General features: G+C 43.7%; 1 protein-coding gene across 4 annotated transcripts in view; it reads left to right on the top strand.

Moving 5' to 3' along the window:
• Positions 1-25,722, top strand: part of SMC1B (structural maintenance of chromosomes 1B) — an 80,003-nt gene that overhangs the window by 24,090 nt on the left and 30,191 nt on the right. For 2 of the 4 annotated variants that reach the window (XM_070053030.1, XM_070053031.1), the window contains 8 exons: positions 257-495; positions 715-973; positions 1,789-1,929; positions 8,403-8,485; positions 9,062-9,269; positions 13,552-13,737; positions 17,037-17,216; positions 23,594-23,740. In XM_070053030.1, the coding sequence (XP_069909131.1) occupies positions 257-495; positions 715-973; positions 1,789-1,929; positions 8,403-8,485; positions 9,062-9,269; positions 13,552-13,737; positions 17,037-17,216; positions 23,594-23,740 (1,443 nt within the window). The remainder of the gene's footprint in view (positions 1-256; positions 496-714; positions 974-1,788; positions 1,930-8,402; positions 8,486-9,061; positions 9,270-13,551; positions 13,738-17,036; positions 17,217-23,593; positions 23,741-25,722) is intronic. The other 2 variants (XM_070053032.1, XM_070053033.1) reach the window with 2 other exon arrangements.

Here is a 25,722-nt window from a genome sequence, read left to right as displayed (position 1 = left end):
GCAGAAATAGGATTAGATTAGCAGATGCCACTTCGTCGTTCTTACCACCATATCACTGAGTGTAAAATCATTTCCTGGTTTACTAGTTTGTAGATGTGTATCCAAAAACCCTCTGTGAATAATAGTACTTTTGGTAAAAATATTGTTGCTTAGTGACATAAAAATTATTAGAGACTTTTTGTTGGTACAATAGTTGAGTTTAAGGTCAGCTTAACTATACTCCTTTTCACTGCTGATGAATTGTGCTGTTTTATAGGCAGAACGTTACCAAAGTCTCCTTGAAGAACTGAGAATAAACAAAATCCAACTGCAGCTTTTCCAACTATACCACAATGAGAAAAAAATTCATTTTCTGACCACTGAGTTGGAGCATGTGAATAGGGATTTGAGTGTCACAAAAGAGTCTCTCTCTCATCATGAAAACATAGTTAAAGCCAAGAAAAAGGAGCATGGGATGCTAAGTAGACAACTACAACAAACAGAAAAAGAATTAAAGTGAGTTTTATTTTTAAAAAAAAATAGGCATTACTAACAGTTTGGCTTTATATAGATCATTAGAAAAAATAAAACTGTAAGTGATTCTTTGGAAGATTTTTTACTATCGAAGTAAGCTTTTACCTTTGGAATACTTTTAGATACAGGGAAAAATTATCAAGATAATAAAGAGCATTCCTGTACTCCCCTCCTTCAAAGTTAACTTTTTTTCCTTTTCAGATCTCTTGAAGCACTTTTGAATCAGAAGAGACCTCAGTACATTAAAGCCAAAGAGAACACTTCTCACCACCTCAAGAAGGCAGACATGGCTAAGAAGTCAATACAGGACAGTGAAAAACAGTGCTCCAAGCAGCAGGACGATCTAAGAGCCCTGGAGACAGAGCTGGCTGACTTAGATGGGGCATGGAAAAGTTTTGAAAAACAGATCGAGGAAGAAATCTTACGTAAAGGGAGAGACATTGAACTAGAAGCCAGTCAGGTGAAAAAGTCAACATACGGGAAATATTTTGCTTCAATTTCAGCTTTTCCCTTTAATTAGAAAAAATGTAAAGTATGACCTCTCTTTTAAAAGATTATCCACAGAATGTCAATTTTGAGAATTTAAATTTTCAACATGTTCTCACAACCCAGATTTAATCTTTAGATTGAGGTTATTGTTCCTTTACAAAATGATGCTATTATAACATTTCTGAGTTAATTTAAGTCCCAGAAATACTTCAGTAGCATTTACATGGTATCATTCTGAAATAAAAGTTGCTATTTTTAAGGTAATCATTTTGTTTCACAACATAAAACCTTAAAAGTCAGACACATAATCACTTGACAGGAGAGAAGTTGATTATGTGAAGTGATTGAAAATGGCTATTAATGAATTAATATCCAGATTAGTATAGAAGATTGAATTATCAATATAGATACCCAAAAAAGTAACTGTTTCCATTTTCTTAACTAAATTTGTATTTTTTCATTAATTTTATTATAACCTTACACTGTATACAAAATAATTATGACTGTGTAAGTAGAAAAAAACACACCATTTTCTCTGTATTCTTTTTTGAGATGTTCTGACAAAGATCTGATTATAGCATTTGTTTAGAACACTTTGTTGCTCTATCTCCACAATTTTATATATTTTCATATTTACATTAATTTACCTAGATAAAAGGCTAATTATGATCTTACTTCTATGAACATTTTATAAAATTACTTACATGCTACTATAGGATATCATACAAAGAATTTCCTCTTGTGCTTTATAAGTGTGTTAATGGTGTTTTAATGCTGTCTGTATAGCTGGAACGTTATAAAGAACTTAAGGAACAAGTGAGGAGGAAAGTAGCTATAATGACTCAACAACTAGAGAAACTGCAATGGGAACAGAGGGCGGAGGAAGAAAGGCTGGCATTTGAGAAGAGACGGCGTGGAGAAGTTCAGGTACCTTGGGTCATGCAGTAGTGATTTAGAATTATTGTCAATGAGATATTAGCTTTTTGTATTAACTTTCATTATATAAATTATATCAAATAAAACAATTTAAAAACTTTTAGTTACCTCTTGATTTAGGTGCTGTTTATGGTTCAAATGTAGAGATAGTGCCTTCATTCATGTGTTCAGTAAGTGTTTTTTGTGCATCTATATAGTGCTAGATAGATCCGAAGATATACTGTCTTAAATGTATGTTAGGGCCGGCGCCACGGCTCACTAGGCTAATCCTCCGCCTTGCAGCGCCGGCACACCAGGTTCTAGTCCCGGTCGGGGCGCCGGATTCTGTCCCGGTTGCCCCTCTTCCAGGCCAGCCCTCTGCTGTGGCCAGGGAGTGCAGTGGAGGATGGCCCAGGTGCTTGGGCCCTGCACCCCATGGGAGACTAGGAAAAGCACCTGGCTCCTGGCTCCTGCCATCGGATCAGCGCAGTGCACCGGCTGCAGCGCGCAGGCCGCGGCGGCTACTGGAGGGTGAACCAACGGCAAAGGAAGACCTTTCTCTCTGTCTCTCTCTCACTGTCCACTCTGCCTGTCAAAAAAAAAAAAAAATGTATGTTAGTCAAGTAGGGTTAGGAGGAGGATAGAGAAAGAGAAAAAAAAATAAGTGTCCTCATAGAGGTGAAGGCAATCACTGGAAACATGAAGGACCTGGTGCCCAAGAGGGGTCAGTCTCCATCAGAGTAGCCTTGGAGACAGGGTCACAGCAGCACTGTGCTGGTCTGTCTCAGATGAGGGCCGTGCTGCCTCCAGCCAGACTTGTTCTTCACTTGATGTGTGTAATAAATTACATAACTCTGGGCTTTGATTTCATTTGCATGAATTGAGGATATCTATTTTACATCTTATAGCTATTTGAAGGTAGGTGTGTCTGTCTTAGAGTGATGGACGTGTTGAATAAGACCACAGGGAGTGTGCCAGTGCACCAAGCATCTCGCCTCACCCACTTGTGCTCCTGACCATCTTTTCTAAAGACTGAGACTGAGGGGCGAGTGTTTGGCTTACCAGCTAAGTTACCAGAGATGCCTACCTCCCATAAAGGGTTCCTGGCTTCAGTTCACAGCTCCTGATTGTAGGTTTCTGCCAGTGCAGATCCTGGGAGGCAGCAGGTGATGGCCCAAGCAGTTGGGTAGCTGCCACATGATGCGGCAGACTGGAATGAGTTTCTGGATACTGGCTTCCAGTTCTGACTGTTGCAGACATTTAGGGAGTGAACCAGTGGATGAGGGAACCTGTTTCTCCGTCCCCCTCTCCCCCTCTCTCCCTCTCCAACCCTCTCCCTCTCCCTCCCTTTCCCTCTCTCCCTCTCCCTCTCTCTCCCCCTCTCTCCCCCTCTCCCCCTCTCTCCCTCTCCAACCCTCTCCCTCTCTCTTCTTTTCCCTCTCCCCACCCCCAACTTCCCTCTTGAATTAAAAAAAGAGAACTGGGCTATAACATTGTTATTATGGCACATTCAACAATAATAATTCATTGTGTATTAGAGTGTTTGTGACCATCATTTCTTTCTTTCTTTCTTTTTTTTTAAATTTATTTGACAGAGTTACAGTGAGAGAGACAGAGAGAAAGGGCTTCTTCCATTGGTTCACTCCCCAAATGGCTACTATGGCTGGCGCTGCGCTGATCTGAAGCCAGGAACCAGGTGCTTCTTCCTGGTCTCCCATGTGGGTGCAGGGCCCAAGTACTTGGGCCATCCTCCACTGCCCTCCTGGGCCACAGCAGAGAGCTGGACTGGAAGAGGAGCAACCGGGACTAGAATCTGGTGCCCACATAGGATGCTGGCACCGCAGGTGGAGGATTAACAACAGAGCCACAGCGCCAGCCCGTGACCATCATTTCTAACAGCTGTAATGGGGAAATTGTTTAATATATATATATATAAAACATATATATGTATGTATACATATATAACATATATGGGTGTATATACATACATATATAAAACATATATGTGTATGTATTCATACATATATATGTATTTGATTTATAAATTGGAAATTTACAGGGGGAAAAAACCTGATTGCTCTGCTAGGCACTTTACACTCATTAGCTTCATTTTAGTCTCACAACAGTGTAGCAGGAGTGTGTATTTGCTCTGATATACAAATGAAGAAACTGAGGGTGGCATTTCAAAATGACATCTCTAAAAATGGGTCTGACATCTTCCAGGAATAACAGTAGTATTATAGTGAAGGGTTTACTTGTGTATACTATGTATGCACTGCTATAAACCCAGTTTATTTAAGAAATAACCCTGTGAGGTAATTGTATTCTGAGCTTGGCTTTTTTCTTTTGTCTGATTCACTGCCTTGGTAATCTGAGAGCTTTTAAATGCTATCTGCCGATGACTCCAGATTTGTGTATCTAGCTCACACCTTGAGCTGCAGCCTCTCCGTTTGGTGTTTTGAAGACATCTCAAGATTCAGGTGCCAGACAGGACGCCTGATCTTCCGCCCAATTGTGCTCCACACGTAACAGTTCACAGCCGAAGTGATGACAATTCAGTCTTAACCAGTGGCTGATGCCAAAAGCATGGAGTCCATCTTTTATTCTTTTAGGAAATTTTGTTGCCTCTATATCAAAATATACCAAGAATCCAGTTGCTTCTCTGCATTTCTACTGCTGCCACCTTGCTCATCTCACCATCTTCCTCAGGATTTAGATCAGTATACTGGACTAAGTCTCTCTAATTCCAGCTCTTGACTCCAACAGATGGTCATGCCACAGTAGCCAGAGTGATGCTTTTACTAGTCAACTTAAGAAAGTTGCTGCTTTATAAATCCTCCAGTGGCTCCCTATAACACGTGAAGTTTAAATCAAAGCTCATAAGTGACCCACATGTACTTCCTGATCTGTTCTCCTGCCTTTCCCCATTCACCTCTTGAACCCCTCTTCTTCTACTCTCTGTGATCTGGCTGCACTGGCTTTGTGGAACATACTCTACATGTTTCTGCCAAAAGGCCTTTATATTGATTGTCTCAGCCTGGAATGGGCTTTCCTAACATTCCTTCATTTTTAAAAAGTTTTACTTATTTATTTTAAAGGCAGACTGAAAGAGACAGGATCTCCATCCACCAGTTCACTCCAAATGCCTGCAACAGCCAGGGCTGGGCCAGACCAAATCCAGGAACTGAGCCTGGGTCTCCCACATGGGTGGTAGCAGACTCAGGTACTTCAGCCATCATCTGTTGTCTCCCTGGTATATAAACCAGAAACCGGATTAAAACCAAAGTAACCAGGACTCCATCCCAGGGATTAACTCACTGCACCACGTGACCTGCCCAGTTTCTTCATTTGTAATTCTATTGCCTTCTTGATGAGGCCTACTGTGACTTCCCTGTTTAAACTTGTAGTCCTCACTGCACTTGGCCTTCCTTTCCCTGGCTGTGTTTTTCCCATGGCATTAATCTCCTAACATAGCATTTCTAATTTACTCAACATTTTTATCTGTCTTCCTCCTGTAGACAGGAGCAGGGACATTTGCTGTGCACACTGGTACATCCCAAGCACCTAGAATAGTTTCTTATCTAGAGATACACTCGGTGAATACTTACTGAATTAAAATATTTTACAGATAAGGGAATCATCTAAATAAGTAGAACTGAGATGAGATTCAAAACACTGTCTCCAGAAATAATTTCCTTCATACTTACACTGTGATTTTTGTGGTTTAGCAGATGAAAATACAAACAATTATGAAAAATACAGTATATGATAGTCCTGTGAGAAGAGGGGTGTTTTGTGTAGGGAGAAAAACAGAAACAGTACACAGCAGGAATTACTTTTAAAATATTTGTCTACTTGTATAATTTGTATTACATTATAAAGCTATACGTTGCTTTCTGAAAATACACATTGCACCTTTTTACCTATGTATATGCTGATTTATTTTAGAATAACTTGATCTTTACACATTAAGTTCTTTAGTACCCATATCACAGAGCTCTCCATAGCCCTCCTTTTCTCTCCACACCACTCCAAACAGGAGCCAGAACAATTCTTCCTCATATAGTTATCCATTGTCCTTAATATATATCTAAGAGCTTTTATCAGATTGCATAAAAAATACAGCTAGGGGCTGGTGCTGTGGCGTAGTAGGCTAAGCCTCCACCTGTAGCGCCAGCATCCCATATGGGTGCCGGTTCATGATCCGGCTGCTCTACTTCCTATCCAGTTCTCTGATTATGGACTGAGAAAGCAATGGAAGATGAAGATGGCCCAAGTGCCTGGGCTCCTGCACCCGCATGGGAGACCTGGAAGAAGCTCCTGGTCCTGGCTTCAGATTGGCCCAGTTCTGGTCGTTGCAGCCATTTGGGGAGTGAACCAGTGGATAGAAGCACCTTTCTGTGTAATTCTGCCTCTCAAATAAATAAAATCTTTTTGAAAAAATTTTAAAATTACAGTTAATAGGTTGGTTCTTCTAGACTGGAAGTTCCTTTTTTTCTTTTTTTAAAGATTTATTTGAAAGAGTTACAGCAAGAGAGGGAGTGACAGAGACAGAGATCTTCCATCCACTGGCTCACTCCCCAAATGGCTGCAATGACCAGGGATGGGCCAGACCAAAGCCAGGAGCCTTGAGCCTCATCTAGATCTCCCACATGGGTGCAGGGGCCCAAACACTTGGGTCATCCTCCACTGCCTTCCCAGGTGCACCAGCAGGGAGCTGGATCAGAAGTGGAGCGGCCAGGACTCAAACCTGTGGCACTGCAGACAATGACTTAAACTGCTGTGCCGTGTACCAGCCCCGACAAGAAGCTTAAAAGGCATGCTTCATAATCATGTCCATTGTAAACTTTGCACTTAGTAGATGTCAGTAAGTGTTGGCTAATTGCTGTTGTCTTGAATACAAATAATAATAAGAAATAACACATCAGATGGAGAAAGATGGAGAAAGAACTGTACCCAATCTTAGTTTCCCACAGGACCGAGGACTTCCTTCACACGCAGGAGGCTTTGCAACAGATCTCAAGATCTCTGGTGCTGGGCAGTAGTTGGTTTTCTCAGACAAATAGCGGGATCAGCTGGCATGTCAAATCCAGCTTGTGTAGCTAGTCTGATTACCCAACTGTGTCCAGCAAAACACCCAGGCCCTGACTCCTCCCTGTGGGATGACTGAAGAGATGGGACCCATGCCTTCTCTTCTCTTGTTGGCCCTGGCATGACCCAGACCCTGGGAATAGAGATAAAAGCAGAGACAGGTCTTCCCATTTGACTGAACATTGTTACTGTAGCTCTTTGGTCTTATTTTTTCCTCCTCTAAATAGTGATGTAAAAGACTTTTCAATACAAGCACTGTAATTTCAACATGGGCAAGTTCCTTCAGAACAGGAACTGTGTCTTGCTCATTTTTCTAACCCATATCTGCCACAAACAGATATTCAATGAATTTGTGTGATAAGTAAAACAAGATAATTACCTTCATGGAATATGTTTGTCCATTTCTACTTGAAAGTTGTGGTATTTCTTCTTTCCTTGGTATTCTACATTGAAAAAGAATTGTGTTTTATTTTCACACACACCTGATTTTAGATTATGTAGCAACAGAGACATTGTTTCCATAATGCACAAGATGAATTGGGAAATATGAAAACAGGAAACTGGTTGCAGATTACTGGAGTATTTGGGTTTAGTGGTATGGTGAACAGAGCAAGAATTTTGTCAAGTGTGCCCTGCATGAGCCTGTTAGTTACCCTGCAGATTCCTGTATTATTATGGGACTAAACTACTCTACTGTCATTGCTTATTTAAACATCTTTGAGGGCAGAAACTCTATCCTGGTCGTTATTGAACCTGTAACACCTATCACATAGTAGCTAGTGGATAATGTTTGTTGAATGAATCATTTTGAGAGAAAAAGAAACTCTATAGATGAAAATAATTCTCTTGGAGTTTGAAGTTACCATAGTGAAATTGCTACAGATTAAATATCTAGCAAATGGTGGAGTCGAGATCAAAGCCTGATCAGTGTAACTTCAAGGCTTTATACTAGACTTCCTTTTCGAAATTAAACTTTTCTCTCCTAGTATTTCTATATAGGGCAAGCATGTGGCACAGTGGGTTGAGCCTCTGCTTGCAGTGCCAGCAGCCCGTTTCAGAGTGTTGCTTGGAGTCCTGGCTGCTCCGCTTCCAGTTCAGCTCCCTGCTAATGCACCTGAGAAGGCAGCAGGTGGTAGCTGGAGTGCTTGGGCCCCCGTCATCTGTGTGAGAGACCCCCATGGACTTCCTGGTTCCTGGGCTCCTGGCCGAGCCTTCTCCTTTTCTCTTTGGTGCTTTGCCTTTCAAATAAATAATCTTTTAAATTTCAAAGTATTTCCATGTAATTACATTTCTCTTATTTCATATTTACACACTTGATAAATAGCAAACTCAGCATGGAATTTTGTTGGTTTGGAATTACTGTAATTGACCTTAAGTTTCATTTCCTGTCTTAGGGAAATCTGAAACAAATAAAAGAACAAATAGAAGATCATAAAAAGCGCATAGAGAAGTTGGAGGAGTATACAAAGACATGCATGTAGGTAGAGTAAAAACCCTCGCAGCTCTCCCTCATAGCCCTGTGCATTTCTGTCCTTCAGATGACTGTTCCCACTGTGCTGTGTGCTTTCAGTGCTCCCTTGTTCTTCATTTTATTGTGGATTACTAGAGATGATTATACCTAACTGCATAAGAATCAGTAAAATATTTAAATTTTGAAAATAAAAATATGTAAGTGTGATGAAAATAACTCCCTTTTGGTACAATTACTGAATATGTCATGAAAGCTGATGCAAATATTTGATGCTGAGGACTTCTGGTGTGGCATCTCCTGATTACCAAGCTCATGCTGATTACTCTGGCTTGGGTTATCTTTTTTGGTATCTGGAAATACGTACATTCTGAATCAACAAATGGTGACCTAAACCTCTTGTGCTCAAGTCTAGTGTTGTGTTTATTGAGTTATGTCTTCCTTCAGTCCCTTAATCTAACAAGAAGCAGACTCTGTTAGTGACAGCACTGCGGCATTCCTTGGCAGTGCCACACAGGAATATTTTGTCTGATAATTCCTGAATTCTGTTTCTGCTTGCTGTATGATTTTGTTCCTGTTGTGTAGTGATTGCTTGAAAGATAAAAAACAACAAGAGGAAACTCTATCGGATGACATTGAAAAAACAAAGCAGAGAATGTCTGAGGTCAATGAAGAACTGAATCTCATTAGAAGTGAACTGCAGAGTGCTGGGATTGACCACCACGAGGGGAAACGCCAGCAGAAGAGAGCCGAAGTCCTGGAGCACCTGAAGAGACTCTACCCAGAGTCTGTGGTAATTAGGACGGGCAGTTGGGTTTAGTCAGTCCCTGTTCGGAGAAAAGATGTCTTCTCATTTGGATTAGAAATATTCCTGTTAGCAGAATTACTTCAGAAAGCTTTAAGTTTTGTGTTTGACAATTTATATGTATATTTATAATGTAACAGTAAATAATTAGAATGAAATGGGAATAATTTTCAGTATGTCTGTAAATAAGTAATTATTGAGGAAAACCATTGCCATGAACACAGCACCCAGAAAACCCAAGTTATGGTCAGTTCCCCAAAGCAGTAAGTGCTGTGAAGTAGTCTGATTTCCCAGACATATGTCCCAAACCTCATGTACTAAAATGGCTTCAGTTTTTTAAAGAATATGTTTCCAGTAGACATAATTGGCATAATTTTGTTCTCTAAGTCTGTGCACCCAATATTGCTAGTGTATTCATTAGTCAAACTAGGAAGATGTTTCCTGGGGCTTGTGGCACCAGCCTCACAGCCTTATCTCCTTTGGTGTTAGGGTTCTGGCTGTCTTATCTGACTGTCTTATCACCGCTGTTAGCAAACAGTCCCTCAATGATGGTAATTTCAACATTTGACACTGTGAATCATTGGCCTGTTTCAAAGCACTTGCCATTGGCTCCACATTCTTGTGGTCTTCCTCCTATCTCTCTTTTCAGCACTTTTTTGGCTTTCTGCTCTTAAATGTTGGTTTTGACATCTTAATGATAGAGGAGTAAGGCTGATTCATAGAATCTTATTTTCCCTAATTCCTCACAAAATGACAAAAGCTAGATAAAAAAATAGTTTAACAAACAGCCAACCTAATACCATAGCCTTCAGAAAACAGTGATAGTCAAGAACTAAAAATAATAATAATAGTAATTTAAGTATAGCACTGATTAATTTTTAATATATTTATTTATTTATTTGAAAGGTAGAGTTATAGAGAGGCAGAGAGAGAGAGAGAGAGAGAGAGAGAGAGAGAGAGGTCTTCTATCTGCTATTTTACTCCCCAAATGTCCACAATGGCTAGAGCTACAACAATCAGGAGCCAGGAGCTTCCTCCAGGTCTCCCTCTTGGGTTCGGGGGCCCAAGCCCAAGGACTTAGGCCTTCCTCTACTGCTTTCCCAGGCCATAGCAGAGAGCTGGATTGGAAGTGGAGTAGCCAGGACTCGAACCAGTGCACATATGAGATGTTGGCACTGCAGGCGGTGGCTTTACAGCTACGCCACAGTGCCGGCCCCCAGCATCGATTATTCTTGATTCCATAGAAGCCAAACTGACTAATCTGTAGGAATTCTCACCTAGAACCCCTTAATCTAACAAGAAGCAAACTCATGTCTGGTTTTTTGTTGTTGTTGTTTTGTTTTTTTTGTTTTGTTTTGTTTTGTTTTGTGTTTTTTTTTTTTTTTTTTTTTTTTTTTTTGGACAGGCAGAGTGGACAGTGAGAGAGAGAGAGACAGAAAGAAAGGTCTTCCTTTGCCGTTGGTTCACCCTCCAGTAGCCGCCGCGGCCGGCGCGCTGTGGCCAGCGCACTGCACTGATCGATGGCAGGAGCCAGGTACTTCTCCTGGTCTCCCATGGGGTGCAGGGCCCAAGCACTCAGGCCATCTTCCACTGCACTCCCTGGCCACAGCAGAGAGCTGGCCTGGAAGAGGGGCAACCGGGACAGAATCCGGCACCCAGACCGGGACCAGAACCTGGCGTGCCGGCGCCACAAGGCGGAGGATTAGCCTAGTGAGCCGCGGCACTGGCCAAACTCATGTCTGTTTGCTTTTCCTCTTCTAACCAGAAGGAGCTAGATTAGAAAACTGCTGAATCAAGGAACAAGAACCCGTGATACTCTGTAATGGAAGTGAAGGCCCTCATTAACTTCAGGGGCCACTTGGAGCCCTCTTGGCAGAATGGGGTTTGTTCTCCCACACTGTGGAAAGGCCTGGGTGTAGGGTATTCATATAACACTCAGAAGGGACTGCAGAACTTAGCGATTCCGCAAAAGCATCTTCCTCCAGGACTTCGGGTGAGCTCTCACTTGCCCTGTCTTCTATGCTCTCAGGTGATAGGAAAATGGATAGAACAGGAAATGCATTTTCCATCAACTGTTGCTCAGTGAGATAACCTTCTCAGTTCTGTGGGAAAAGGAATTTTAAAAAAAGTTGCCTGTCACACCCAGTAAAAGCTGTCAGCCGAGCTGTCCACACTGAACATATACAAAGTGAAAAGAATCACTGGTGGTGTAGAGCACGGTAATAAAGAGCATCAGAGGCCGAGACCCAGTGTGGAAGGCTACAGAACAAATCCCCCACGCGCTTCGTGGCAGGGATAATTTGAATTCATAACATCAGATTCAAATACGCAGTAAAACAAAAAATATGAAAAGGGAAATTTAGAAGAAAACAATAGGAAAACCTTTTACCAAATATTTACCCTTCATTCACATTTAATTAATAAATAGTGTAGACTAATAAGTTAGAAAAAGTGAGGAGCCGGCGCCACGGCTCAACAGGCTAATCCTCTGCCTTGCGGCGCCAGCACACCAGGTTCTAGTCCCGGTTGGGGCGCCAGATTCTGTCCCGGTTGCCCCTCTTCCAGGCCAGCTCTCTGCTGTGGCCTGGGAAGGCAGTGGAGGATGGCCCAAGTGCTTGGGCCCTGCACCCCATGGGAGACCAGGAGAAGCACCTGGCTCCTGCCTTCGGATCAGCACGGTGCGCCGGCTGCAGCTCACCGGCCGCAGCGGCCATTGGAGGGTGAACCAACGGCAAAGGAAGACCTTTCTCTCTGTCTCTCTCTCTCTCTCTGTCCACTCTGCCTGTCAAAAACAAACAAACAAAAGAAAAACTGAGGAACACTAATAAAGTAGCCAGGAATGGGTTACCCAGGTAAAAATAAAATTTTTTACCCAAAAGAAAAGCCTGGGATAATCAAAGATGAATAGAGAAGAAAGAGATTTAAGATATAATAAATATGAAAGATGATGATCCATCATAAAGAAATTGGTATTCCTGAAGTAGAACCTAACAAATAGCAGTAAGACCAAAGGTGTAGAATTAAATCTTTAGACATTCTAGAGACTGTTAGGATTCAGACATTTTCTAGAAAGGTTTTTGAACTTCATTCTAAAGAATTCTTGGCCATTCCTCAAATCTCATGTTAAATTACAGTTCTTCATGGGAGATATTCCATGGCTTCTTGGGCCACGTTTTCCCTATTATGTACTCTCAAAGCTCCATATACTTTGACAGTGTCTCAGATTTGTACACATGTAATTATTACTCTTTTTTTAAAAAACGGATTTGTTTCATTTATGTGAAAGGCAGTTATGGGGTGGGGGACACAGAGAGAGATCCTCACTCCTCAGATGGTTGCAACGGCCAGATTTGGACCAGACAGGAGCCAGAAACCTCTTCCAGGTCTCCCTCAGGGGTGCAGGGGCCGAAGCATTTGGACCATCTTCCACTGCTTTCCCAGGCACATCAGCGGGGAGCTGGATCTGAAGTGGAGCAGCTGGGACTCGAACATGGGATGCTGGTATCACAGGCAGTGTTTTCACCTGCTATGCCACAACACCTATTATTACTCTTGCCTTTCTTCCTTATTTGACTGAAAATTGTATGAAGTCTGTTTTGTTAAGTAATGTTTATCCAGTGTGTAGCTCAGTACTTGTTTATAGTAAATGATAGCTTACTTGTTTAATAATAAAGTAATGAATATTTAATTAATATTATTTTATAACATTTTTAATAGTTGGGTAAAGCTAGTCCCTCTTCACTAGTTTCTTAAATGAAGTGTGGGGGCTGGTACTGTGGCGCGGTGCATTAGCTGCCTACTGTCATGCCAGCGTCCCATGTAGACAACAGTTCAAGTCTCCATTTCCAATCCAGCTCCCTGTTAATGTGCCTGGGAAAGCAGCAGAAAATGGCCCAAGTCCTTGGACCCCTGCACCCATGTGGGAGAACTGGGGGAGGCTCCAGGCTCCTGGCTTCAGATTGGCCCAGTTCCAGCTATTGCAGCCATTTGGGGAGTGAACCAGCAGATGGAAGACCTCTCTGGCTCTCTGCCTCTAACTCTGCCTTTCAAATAAATAAATCTTTAAAAAGATAAAAAAATGAAGTGTGATACACCCATCTGGACATTTCATAATGATGTGTAGATCCACTTAAGTGAGACTCTAAATGAATGATGGTATGTATCATTTTATAAAGTTAGTTTTTGTGCTGCTTTGTTATATTAGTATACTATGAGTTATATATATTTTTTACTGATATATTTCTCTTTCTCTTTTTTGGAACTTGCCAAGTTTGGAAGACTGCTTGACCTATGTCATCCTATTCATAAGAAATACCAGCTCGCTGTTACTAAGCTTTTTGGCCGGTACATGGTTGCCATTGTTGTAGCCTCTGAAAAGGTAGCAAGAGATTGTATTCGATTTCTGAAGGAGGAAAGAGCTGAACCCGAGACATTCCTTGCTCTGGATTACCTTGATGTAAGAAATTTGCGGTGTTTGGTATTTAATAATGATAAAGCCTTGTCTGTGATGCCAGTTAGTCATCTGAATAGCTAGTGTTGATGCAGTGGCAAGGAGAGAATATCACCAGATGGCCGCTCTGTCTTGACAGCGTGCCGTTTCCTCCCAGTCTAGTCCTGTGGTGGAGTTACGCTGATAAACTCATCCTATGAGATAATTTAAGGATATTTTAAAGTCAGGAATGCATTTAATACCTCTAACCTGCTGAGCCTCAGAGCTTAGCAGTCCAGTATATTGTAGAGTACTATGTTTGCCCTCGTGGTCACAGGGCAGAGGATCCTGCTGCATATTGCTATCCCAAAGATCAAAATTCAAAGTGCAGTTTCTACTGAATGTGTATCTCTTTTGCACCATTGTGATGTTGAAAAATCTTACATCAAGCCAGTATAAACAGGGGATGGCTTGTGTTTAGTTAGTGTGCCAGCTTTTGGTGGCACGGGCTAATATTTGAAGTATGTATTGAGACTCCTTACCATGTCCAGAGTCTGAGTTCTTGAGACAGGGAATCGTGATTGCTGTCCTTGGGTGGCTATTTCGGTGTCTCCAGGGGTCGGGACTTCCTGCAGGCAGTGTGCATCGTGGTGGAGAGCACCTGCCCTGAAGTTGGACTGCGTTCTGCCCAGTTCTCAGCCCTGCTGCTTTTTTTTTCTTTTAAAGATTTTATTTATTTGAGAGGTAGAGTTACAGCAAGAGTGAAAGACAGGGAGAAAGGTCTTCCTCCTGATGGTTCACTCTCCAAATGGCTACAACGGCCAGAGCTGAGCTGATCCGAAGCCAGGAGATTCTTCCAGATTTCCCACGCGAGTGCAGGCCATCTTCCACTGCTTTCCCTGGCCATAGAAGAGAGTTGGACTGCAAGAGGAGCAGCCAGGACTAGAACCGGCACCCATATGGGATGCCAGCACTGGAGGTGGAGGATTAACCTGCACCACAGTGCCATCTCCCTCGGCCCTACTTCTTGTTTGCGCCTGTGAACTTGTTGTTGACTTCTCTGAGCCTCAGTTTCCCCATCTCTAGGGAATCAGTCTGTAAAGCCCGTGGCACAGCAGCTGCACAGAGGAGGGGCTCTGCAGATGCCAGCTGGCGTTACTGGAGGCCAGACCTGACTTCTGTGCTGTCGCACTGTGGCCTATACCTGCTACCCACTACCACCCCCTACCCCGATTTGTCTGTCAAAATCCTCGTGTAATTCCTCCTTTGAGATTTTTTTCAAGCCAAACAATTAAAAAATCTTATACAGCGGAGCCAGTAGGTTAAACTACTACCTGTGAGCCTGGCATCCCATATCTGATTTAAGTCCCACGTACTCTGCTTACCATCTGGCTTCCTGCTAATGCACCTAGGAAGGCAGCAAAAGATAGTCTAGGTACCTGGGCCCTTGTCACCCATGAGAGAGACCACGATGGACTTCCTAATGCCTGACTTTGGCCTGGCTCAGACCCAACTATTTTGTGAGTGCGGCCACTTAGTGAACCACCAGATATAAGATTCTTTCTCTTTCTCTCATTCACTCTCTGTCACTCTGCCTTTCAAGTAAATATTTTTCAAAATTAGAAAATAATTAAAATCTTACACAGAAATGTTCCAAACATAAAGGGAATACTTCTGTCCTCCTCCCACATTCTCATTCCTTGATAGTACCTTAGATTGCTTCCGTACACTCAACCTACATAAATATATGTTCCCAAGGATTCAAGGGGCCTTCAAAAAGTTAATGGTAAATACACATTATGAAGAAAACTGAGCATGAATTTCAGAATATTCTGCACCAAAATCAACTTTAAAAAAGATTTATTTATGTGAAGGAGTTACGAAGAGACAGATAGAAATCTTCCATCTATTAGTTTACTCCCCAGATGGCTGGAGCTGGGCTGGCTGGAAGCCAGGTGCTTCTACTGGGTCTCCTTCATGGGTGCAGGGTTCTAAGGACTTGGGCCATTCTCCATCGCTTTGCCAGGCACATTAGGAGGAGCTGGATTGGAAGTGGAGCAGCTGGGATTCGAACTGGTGCCCGTATGGGATGCTGGTGCCACAGGCAGCAGCTTCACCTGCTATGCAATAGCACTGGTCCCCAAAGTAAACTTTAATTCCATCTCCCACAATCTTTTTGAAGTACCCTAGTACATGCACACTGACTTGGAATGCACTTTTTGATATCTGTAGACCCACTCTAAGTGATGGCGCCTGTCTGAGGGATTTCCTGATCACTTGAGTCTAAATGGCTTTCTAAGTTCCGTGCTGCTGTGCTGCTCTTTGGCATGTATCCAAGTGGGTACAGGTTTTCAATCAGATTTTACGATTTTGAGAGTGTAGAGCACTTCTCAGCATTGTTGTGCCCTAACTAGTTAGTAACAGAGTTAAATCTAAAAATTACACATTCTAGCTTTGGATGAAGTTTTGTTTTGTTTTTTAATTGTTTATTTTGAAGGGTAGAGAGACTGACCTACCTCCCATCCATGTTCATGTTCCAGTAGCCGAATCAGAGAGCTGGGAACTCAGTCCGGGTCTCTCAAGCTAAAGCCATTATCAGCTGCCTCCCAGGATGCGCGTTAGCAGGAAGCTAGAAGCAGAAGCAGAGCTGGAACTGATACGAGATTCTGGTTTCCCAAACGGCATCTTAACTGCTTGACCAAATACCCACCCCTGGCTTATTAATAAGCCAATGGCCCACACCTGGTTCTTTCTTTTTTTTCTTTTTTTTCTTTCTTTTTTTTTTTTTTTTTTTTAATTTTTTTGACAGGCAGAGTGGACAGTGAGAGAGAGAGACAGAGAGAAAGGTCTTCCTTTGCCGTTGGTTCACCCTCCAATGGCTGCCGCGGCCGGCGCGCTGCGGCCAGCGCACCGCGCTGATCCGATGGCAGGAGCCAGGAGCCAGGTGCTTTTCCTGGTCTCCCATGGGGTGCAGGGCCCAAGCACCTGGGCCATCCTCCACTGCACTCCCTGGCCACAGCAGAGGGCTGGCCTGGAAGAGGGGCAACCGGGACAGAATCCGGCGCCCCGACCGGGACTAGAACCCGGTGTGCCGGCGCCGCTAGGCGGAGGATTAGCCTAGTGAGCCGCGGCGCCGGCCCACACCTGGTTCTTTCAAAAAATTACATGAGCCAGTGGTGGACTATGGTTCATCCTGTTTTTGTCAAACTTGTTATATGTAAGAGTATATCATTAATCTTGCTGTCATGTTTACATTTTGTAAGAATTGAATAAGCATTGGTTATTTTAATGTAACTGATATATCAAGTATTTTGTACACCTTTCAGATCAAGCCAATCAACGAGAGCCTCAGAGAGATTAAAGGCTGTAAGATGGTGATTGATGTCATTAAGACTCAGCTTCCTCAGCTGAAGAAAGTGACCCAGTTTGTGTGTGGGAATGGCCTTGTCTGTGAGACACTAGAGGAAGCACGGCGGGTTGCATTTGGTGGGCCTGAAAGACGGAAAGTAAGGAGGGAGCCTGGAGCCACACTTCTGGATACGTTGGTGCAGTGTTTATGTTAACAAATGCTTGTATATGCTTTCACGTGTTCTCCTTTATAATGAAAACCAATGGAGAACTGAAGTTAGTTATGACTTCAATAGTTCCTGTGATGTTCAGCTTTAAACTGAGAGTTCTTCTAAATTTTGAAATCCATACATTGTTTTTCATAATTTGCATGTCCCATGAACCTTATTTATTTATTTAAAAGATACAGTGTTGGGGCCAGTGCTGTGGCACGCAGGTTAAAGCCTGACTTGCAGCGCCGGCATCCCATATGGGCACCAGTTCAAGTTCCTTGCTGCTCCTCTTCCAATCCAGCTCTGTTATGGCCTGGGAAGGCAATGAAAGATGGCTTAAGTGCTTGGGTCCCTGCACCAATATGGGAGACCCGAAAGAAGCTCCTGGGTCCTGGCTTTGGATTGGCGTAGCTCTATCACAGCCATTTGGGGAGTGAACCAGTGGATGGAAGATCGATCTCTCTCTCTCTCTCTCTCTCTCTCTCTTTTGACAGGCAGAGTGGACAGTGAGAGAGAGACAGAGAGAAAGGTCTTCCTTTGGCGTTGGTTCACCCTCCAATGGCCGCTGCGGCCGGCGCACTGCGGCCGGCACACTGCGCTGATCCGATGGCAGGAGCCAGGTGCTTTTCCTGGTCTCCCATGGGGTGCAGGGCCTAAGCACCTGGGCCATCCTCCACTGCACTCCCTGGCCACAGCAGAGAGCTGGCCTGGAAGAGGGGCAACCGGGACAGAATCCGGCACCCAGACCAGGACTAGAACCCGGTGTGCCGGCGCCGCTAGGCGGATGATTAGCCTAGTGAGCCGCGGCGCCGGCCTCTCTCTCTCTCTCTCTCTCTCTCTCTCTGTGTGTGTGTGTGTGTGTGTGTGTGTGTCTACCTCTCTCTCTCTCTCTAACTCAAATAAATAAAATAAAACTTTAAAAATAAATAAATAAAAAGCAGAGTGTCAGAGATCTTCTGTCTGCTGCTTCACCCCACAAATGAATATAACAGCTGAGGTGGGCCAGGCTGAAGCCAAGAGCCAGGAATTCCATCCAGGTCTCCTATGTGGGTGGCAGGAACATGAGTATTTGGGCCATCACCTGCTGCCTTCCCAGGCACGTGAACAGGAAGTTGTATAAAGCAGAGGAGTGGGACCAGCTCTGTGGCATAGTAGATAAAGCCTCCGCCTGCTGCTCCTGCTTCCCTATGGGTGGGTGCTGGTTCATGTCCCGGCTATTCCAGTTCTGATACGGTTCCCTGCTGATGGTCTAGGAAAGCAGCATAAGAGGGCCAAGTGCTTGGGCCCCTGCACTCACGTGGGAGATCCAAAAGAAGCTCCTCTCTCCTGGCCCTGGATCAGCCCAGCTCTGGCCGTTGGACCATTTGGGGAGAGAACCAGTGGATGGGCGACTTCTCTCTCTGTCTCTCTCTCTAACTGCCTCTCCAATAAATAAATCTTAAGAAACAGAGGAGTTGGAACCAGCACTTCTGATGCGGGATGCAAGTGTTCTAAGCAGCAGCTTAAGCGGCTGCACCGCAGTGCTTACCACTAAACTGAGTTTTTAAAGTTTATAGCATTTCCCAATATAAATCACATTTTAGACATTGAATTTGTAATAATAAGACTCTAAAGCTAAATATTCTAAATAATATTCTAAAACTAAACATTCTAAAGCTAAAAGTTCTGAATAATACTCTAAATATTCTTGCTGAACCTTGGATTTTCCTTATATTTCTCTATATAGTATATATGTTTTTTGAATAACAGGAAAGATTTTAAGAGCTTATTTTACATTCTGAGTTAATTCATGTATAACTTATTCATGATACTAAGTAACCTTTCACAAATTATTTTATATCTGCAAGGGGTCTTCAAAAAGTTCATAGAAAATGTGTAATTTGAAAAAAATGCATGAATTTCAAAATTTTTCTGTACCAAGATAACTGTCTTTTTAAAAAATATTTATTTATTTTATTTATTTATTTATATGAAAGGCAGAGTTAGAGAGAGGTAGAGGCAGAGAAAGAGAGGTCTTCCATCCACTGGGTCACTCCCAAATGGCTGCATTTGAAGCCAGGAGCCAGCGGCTTCTCCCTGGTCTCCCACGTGGGCGCAGGGGCCCACGGGCTTGGGCCATCTTCCACTGCTTTCCCAGACCACAGCAGAGAGCTGGATTGGAAGTGGAGCAGCTGGGACCAGAACCGGCACCCACATGAGATGCCAGCACTTCAGGCTAGGGCTTTAATCGCTGCACTGCAGCGCTGGCCCCAGTAAAGTTTATCTTTTGAATCTATTTTCCATGAACTTTTTGAAGTGACCTTATATAATTATAATTTTTATTTATAATCTATGAAACTAAATTTTTCTAGAAAACAGTCAAGACACATTATACATAAATGGTAACCCCCCCAAGCACTGTACAGTCACTTGCCCAAGGCCAAATGTACATTCTTTTTTGAAAATCTTGACCTCTCGTATTTCCATCCACTGGTTCACTCCCCAAATGGCTGCAATGGCTAGGGCTGGTGCCAGGCTGAAGCCAGGAGCCAGGAACTTCTTCTGGGCCTCCTACATAGGTGCAGGGGCTCAAAGACGTGGGCCATCCTCCACTGTGTTCTCAGGCATGTTAGGAGGGAGCTGGATCAGAAGTGGAGCAGCCAGGACTTGAACTGGTGCCCATATGGGATGCCTGTGCTGCAGACAAGGAGCTTTACCTGCGGTACTACAGCACTGGTGCCCTCCATCACATTTTTTGATGGCTTCAGAGAGTCCCATGGTCTGGTCTGCTACTCTCATCTCTCAGTTACTTCTTAATTCTTCCAGGAATTCCAGGTTGGTTGATGTTCCTTCCTCATCTGATCCTGTGGTGCATGCACACTGACAGTCCATTTTATGCACCAGTGTCCAGCCCCCACTTGCATCACTGCCCTCTCTGTGTAAGAGCCTTAAAGTGCCTGCTTAGCGTCCCCTACTGACAGACGTGGATTTCATTGTGGCAACGTGGGGTGGCCACTGAGGGTAAACGGCCGTCACTTGTGGCCTGCCATGAAAGTTTCTTAATAGAAACGTTTGCTGCTCCTCTCATCCTCATTTTTGGAACGTAGATGTGGAGGATAAAACTCTGGGAGTCGTCTTGAACCCGATGACTTTGAAGATTCCTGTAAGACATGCTGACAGATACATACACATCACTAGTGACGCACACTAAGATGTATTGAGGACAATTTAGAATCTTCTAAGTAGTGAGTCCAAGTACTTCCTCAGTTTTCACTCCTTAGAGATGTACTTTGGCCAGACAGAAGCAGTATGATCTGAAAATATTCCAGGAGACAGAGAGAACCTGCCTCTCTGTCACTTTTTTTTTTTTTTTTTTTTTTTTGACAGGCAGAGTGGACAGAGAGACAGAAAGGTCTTCCTTTGCCGTTGGTTCATCTTTCAAAGGACGCCGCAGGCGGCGCACTGCAGCCAGCGCACCGCACTGATCCGAAGGCAGGAGCCAGGTGCTTCTCCTGGTCTCCCATGGGGTGCAGGGCCCAAGCACTTGGGCCATCCTCCACTGCACTCCCAGGCCACAGCAGAGAGCCGGCCTGGAAGAGGGGCAACCGGGACAGAATCCGGGGCCCCGACCAGGACTAGAACCCGGTGTGCCGGCGCCGCTAGGTGGAGAATTAGCCTCTTGAGCCGCAGCGCTGGCCCTCTTTTTCTTTTTTGAAAGGCAGAGACAGACAGATCTCCCATCTGCTGTTCACCCCCGAGAGTCCACAACAGCTGGGGCTGAACCAGGAGCTCAGTCAGGGTCTCCCACGTGAATGGCAGGGACCCAAGTACTTGCACCGGTGCCTGCCAGGGGTGCACATCAGCAGGAAGCTGGGATTGCTCATAGAGCAGGGACTCAAGCCAGGCACTGCATTATGGGATACGGGCATCCCAAGCAGCATCTGAACTGCACCGAATGCCCGTCCCTCACTTTGTGTTTGCATGTGGAAGTTGGAGCAGTGACCAAGGTGTGTCCGCAGTGGTCTTCCTGGGCAGGGAAAGTGCCTGCCTACACTAGATCTTCGCACTGGTTAAGTTGAGCCCTGGCTCCTGGGGTCAGGGGGAAATCTGCTGTCCCTCCCAAGAACCAGTGCGATCCTGATGAGGAAAACCCCTGTCAGACTAGCGCTGGGTGGAGAGACCTTCCCCAGAGCCTTCCAGAAAATAATGAGAAATCACCCGGGTGCTAGGGCTGGTAGGGCAGCAGTATCAGAGAAGCAGCCTGGGTTCTAGTTAACCACAGAGCCACCTACAACCCTGGAGTGCTTTCCCTAGGAATTCTGTGTTCGAGAGGAGGATGAATGGAGTGTTCTGTTACATGTAGTTAATCTTAACTGGTGCCTGGAGTAGGCTACCTACTGCAGACTTTGCTGCCAAAACCCCCTGATTCTGTGCTTTCAGATTACTCTGAGTCTGTCTCTACTGTCTTCTCATGACTTCGTGATAATGGGTTTTTTCTTACTGATTAGCACCATTTTCCACGCTCCACAAGGTATACTGTACACAGAATCTCTGGAAAGAATGAACGAGATTCTGATGGGCTTTCTTTTGGTTAGCTTACGTCATATGTGAGCTTCGAAGGTGATCTCCTGCTTGGAACAATTTAATGAGGAACATTTGTGGAATGTTGAGAACTGATTTCACTTTTCATGAAGCATTGTTATACATGGCTGTAAACCTCCGGCTCTTACTGTACCTTTACTTCATTCAGATGTCTTTCTTTGTCTCATATCCACTGTGGAGAGTGATTTTTTTTTGACAGGTAGAGTGGACAGTAAGAGAGAGACAGAGAGAAAGGTCTTCCTTTGCCATTGGTTCACCCTCCAATGACTGCCACTGCTGGCGCACTGCGGCCGGCGCACCACGCTGATCAGAAGGCAGGAGCCAGGTGCTTCTCCTGGTCTCCCATGGGGTGCAGGGCCCAAGCACTCAGGCCATCCTCCACTGCACTCCCTGGCCACAGCAGAGAGCTGGCCTGGAAGAGGGGCAACTGGGACAGAATCTGGCGCCCCAACCGGAACTAGAACCCGGTGTGCCGGCGCTGCTAGGTGGAGGATTAGCCTATTGAGCCGTGGCGCCGGCCATGAGAGTGATGTTTTGATATTCTAAAGGTGTTAAAACCATTTTTTTAATTTAATGAGCATAAATTTCCAAAGTACAGCTTATGGATTACAATAGCTTCCTCCCCCCCATAACTTCCCTCCCACCCACACCACTCCCCTCTCCCACTCCGTCTCCCCTTCCCTTCACATCAAGATTAATTTTCAATTATCTTTATATACAGAAGATCAATTTAGAGTATATTAAGTAAAGATTTCCACATTTTGCTCCCACACAGAAACACAAAGTGTAAAATACTATTTGAGTACTAGTTATAGCATTAATTAAACACCTAAGAGTAATTGTGTATTAATTACAGAGTTCAACCAATAGTTTTAAGTAGAATATAAAATGCAACTTTTGTATTGTTGTGGCTTCCTCCCCCGTGGCCCTCCCCTCTCCCAATCCCGCCCTTCATCACGTTTCATTTTCAATTACCTTCATATACTGAAGATCAACTTAGTATATACTAAGCAAGGATTTCAACAGGCTGCACTCACACAACCGAACCAGGTATAGGGTATTGTTCGACTAGTAGTGTTGTTTTTGAGTTTCATAGTTAAACACATTAAGAACAGAGATCCTATGTGGGGAGCATGAACCCAGTGACTCCCGTTGTTGATTTAACAATTGGCACTCTTATTTATGATGTCAGCAATCACCCGAGACTTTTGCTATGAACTGTTTAGGCTATGGAAGCCCCTTGAGTTCACTGACTCTGAACTTGTTTAGTCAAGGCCGTATCACAGTGGAGGTTCCTTCCTCCCTTCAGAGAAAGGCGCCTCTCTCCTTGATGGCCTGATCATTCTGCTGGGGTCTTGTTCACCAGGATCTTTCATAAAACCATTTTCACAATTATCATTGATATGTATGTCAGATCCTTCAAAATACAAGATCATGTGATATAAATTATTGGCTATTTTTAGTTTCTGCTTTTCATCATTGTGTATTTTGGAACAGATACACAGCTCATTTTAAACCTTCGTAATTGCTGCTGATTGTTGCTAAGGATTGTGTTGGGCTTTAGTACCCAGGTTTTGTGGTTTATTGGGTGGTGGGGCTTCGTAGACTAGATGTTTTATTAGTAAATTTCAGTGATTGATTTTCCTCATTTACAAACTCTCAGCTATTAAAATTGCTACATAGGTCCCTGACTTTTATCTTTATGTACATTTCTTCAAGATAAAATATTTTTAATTTTACAGACGGTAGCTCTTGATGGAACACTGTTTTTGAAATCTGGGGTGATCTCTGGAGGGTCAAGTGACTTAAAACACAAGGCTAGATACTGGGATGAAAAGGAGTTAAAGAATATGAGAGACAGAAGAGGACTGCTAGTCCAGGAGCTAAAGGTAAAGCCATGTCTTAAGTTTCTTTAAGATTTATTTATTTTGCCAGCGCCGTGGCTCACTTGGCTAATCCTCCGCCTGTGGCACTGGCATCCCATAGAGGCGCCGGATTCTAGTCCCGGTTGCTCCTCTTCCAGTCTAGCTCTCTGCTGGGGCCCAGGAGGGCAGTGGAGGATGGCCCAAGTGCTTGGGCCCCTGCACCCACATGGGAGACTAGGAGGAAGCACCTGGCTCCTGGCTTCGGCGACCATTTGGGGAGTGAACCAACGGAAGGAAGACCTTTCTCTCTGTCTCTCTCTCACTGTCTATAACTCTATCTGTCAAATAAAAAAAATTATTTATTTTTGAAAGAGAGGAAGAGAGAGTTATCTTACATCCGCTGGTTCACTCCCAAGATGGCTACAATGGCTAGGGCTAGGCCAGACTGAAGCCAGGAAGGAACCAGAACCTTCTCCTGGGTCTCCCACATAGATTCAGGTTCCCAAGCACTTAGGCCATCTTCCACTGCTTTCTCAGGCCATAGCAGAGAGCTGGATCAGAAGTGGAGCAGCCAGAACTAGAACCAGTGGCCATATTGAATGCCAGCACTGTAGGTGGCAGTTTTACCTGCTATACCACAGTTCTGGCCCTGTGTTATTTGTATTTTAACCACAAATTTTTCAAAAAGACTCTGAGACCACATAAGTTACAGCTAGGTTCTGTGTAGTATAATTTAAAAAAAAAAAGAGTTATTTATTTATTTGAAAGGCAGAGTTAGAGAGAAGCATAGAGAGAGAAGTCTTCCATCCACTGGTTCACTCCTCAAATGACTGCAACAGCCAGAGCTATGCTGATCCTAAGCCAGGAGCCAGGAGATTGTTCCAGGTCTCCCCCGTGGGTACAGGGTCCCAAGGACCTGGGTCAACTTCTACTGGTTTCCCAGGCCATAGCAGAGACCTGGATCAGAAGTGGAGCAGCCAGGTCTTGAACTGGCGCCCATACGGGATGCCAGCTCTACAGGTGGTGGCTGTACCTGCTGTGCCACAGTGCTGCCCCTGTGTAGTATAATTCTAATGGTTATTTAAACCACTAAAGATGGAAACTTCCCAATTCATTGCACAAAGCTAGTATAACTTTAGTGCCAAATATTACAAAGATAATACAAAAAGAAAATAAAAGATTTCTTTTTTAAATATATATGCATGATTTCTAAGTAAAATGCCTATGTAGAGAATTCAGCAGTGTGGTAGAAGAATACATCTTGGGACCAGCACTGTCGTGTAGCAAGTAAGGCTGCTGCCTGCAGCACTGGCATCACATATGGCCACTGGTTTGAGTCTGGCTGCTCCACTTCCTATCCAGCTCTCTGTTATGTCCTGAAAGGCAGAGGGAGATGGTTCAGGTCCTTGGGCCCCTGCACCGGTGTGGGAGATCTGGAGGAAGCTCCTGGCTCCTGCCTTCAGATTGGTTCAGCTCTGGCTGTTGTGGCCATTTGAGGAGTGAACCAGCGGAAGAAAGACCTTTCTCTCTGTCTTTCCCTCTCACTGTCTGTAACTCTACCTCTCAAATAAATAAATAAAATCTTAAAAAAAAATTGAAAGGAATTATACTGTCTGTAGATTAGAAGTCTTTGAATTAATATAAGACTTGAATGCAATTTTATTTAAAATATGACCAGAGATTTTTTTTTTTTATAATTGATAAAGTGATCTTCTGAATCTTACAAGTAAAGGGTTTTCTGAGACTAGTCATAGTCATAGTATGTGGCAAACTTCCGGAAAGCCATTTGTAATCAAGCTGATATAATGTTGGTGTAGGGACAGACAGCATCGGGAGGCCAAATCCCTAGTTCCAGAACTAGAACTAGTATATTTGACAATTTAGTATACAACAAAATGTTTTTTTTTCAGTGAGGAAAGGCTAGATTACCTAATAAACAGTATCAGTATATTTGGTGAAAGTAATTTAATTCCCATCTTATGACATGTAAAACTAAATTCTAGATG

This window comes from Oryctolagus cuniculus, chromosome 11 (assembly GCF_964237555.1).
Source record: "Oryctolagus cuniculus chromosome 11, mOryCun1.1, whole genome shotgun sequence".
NCBI lineage: Eukaryota > Metazoa > Chordata > Mammalia > Lagomorpha > Leporidae > Oryctolagus > Oryctolagus cuniculus.
Note: the sequence above shows the minus strand (reverse complement) of the source record. Positions and strands in the feature narration are given on the sequence as shown.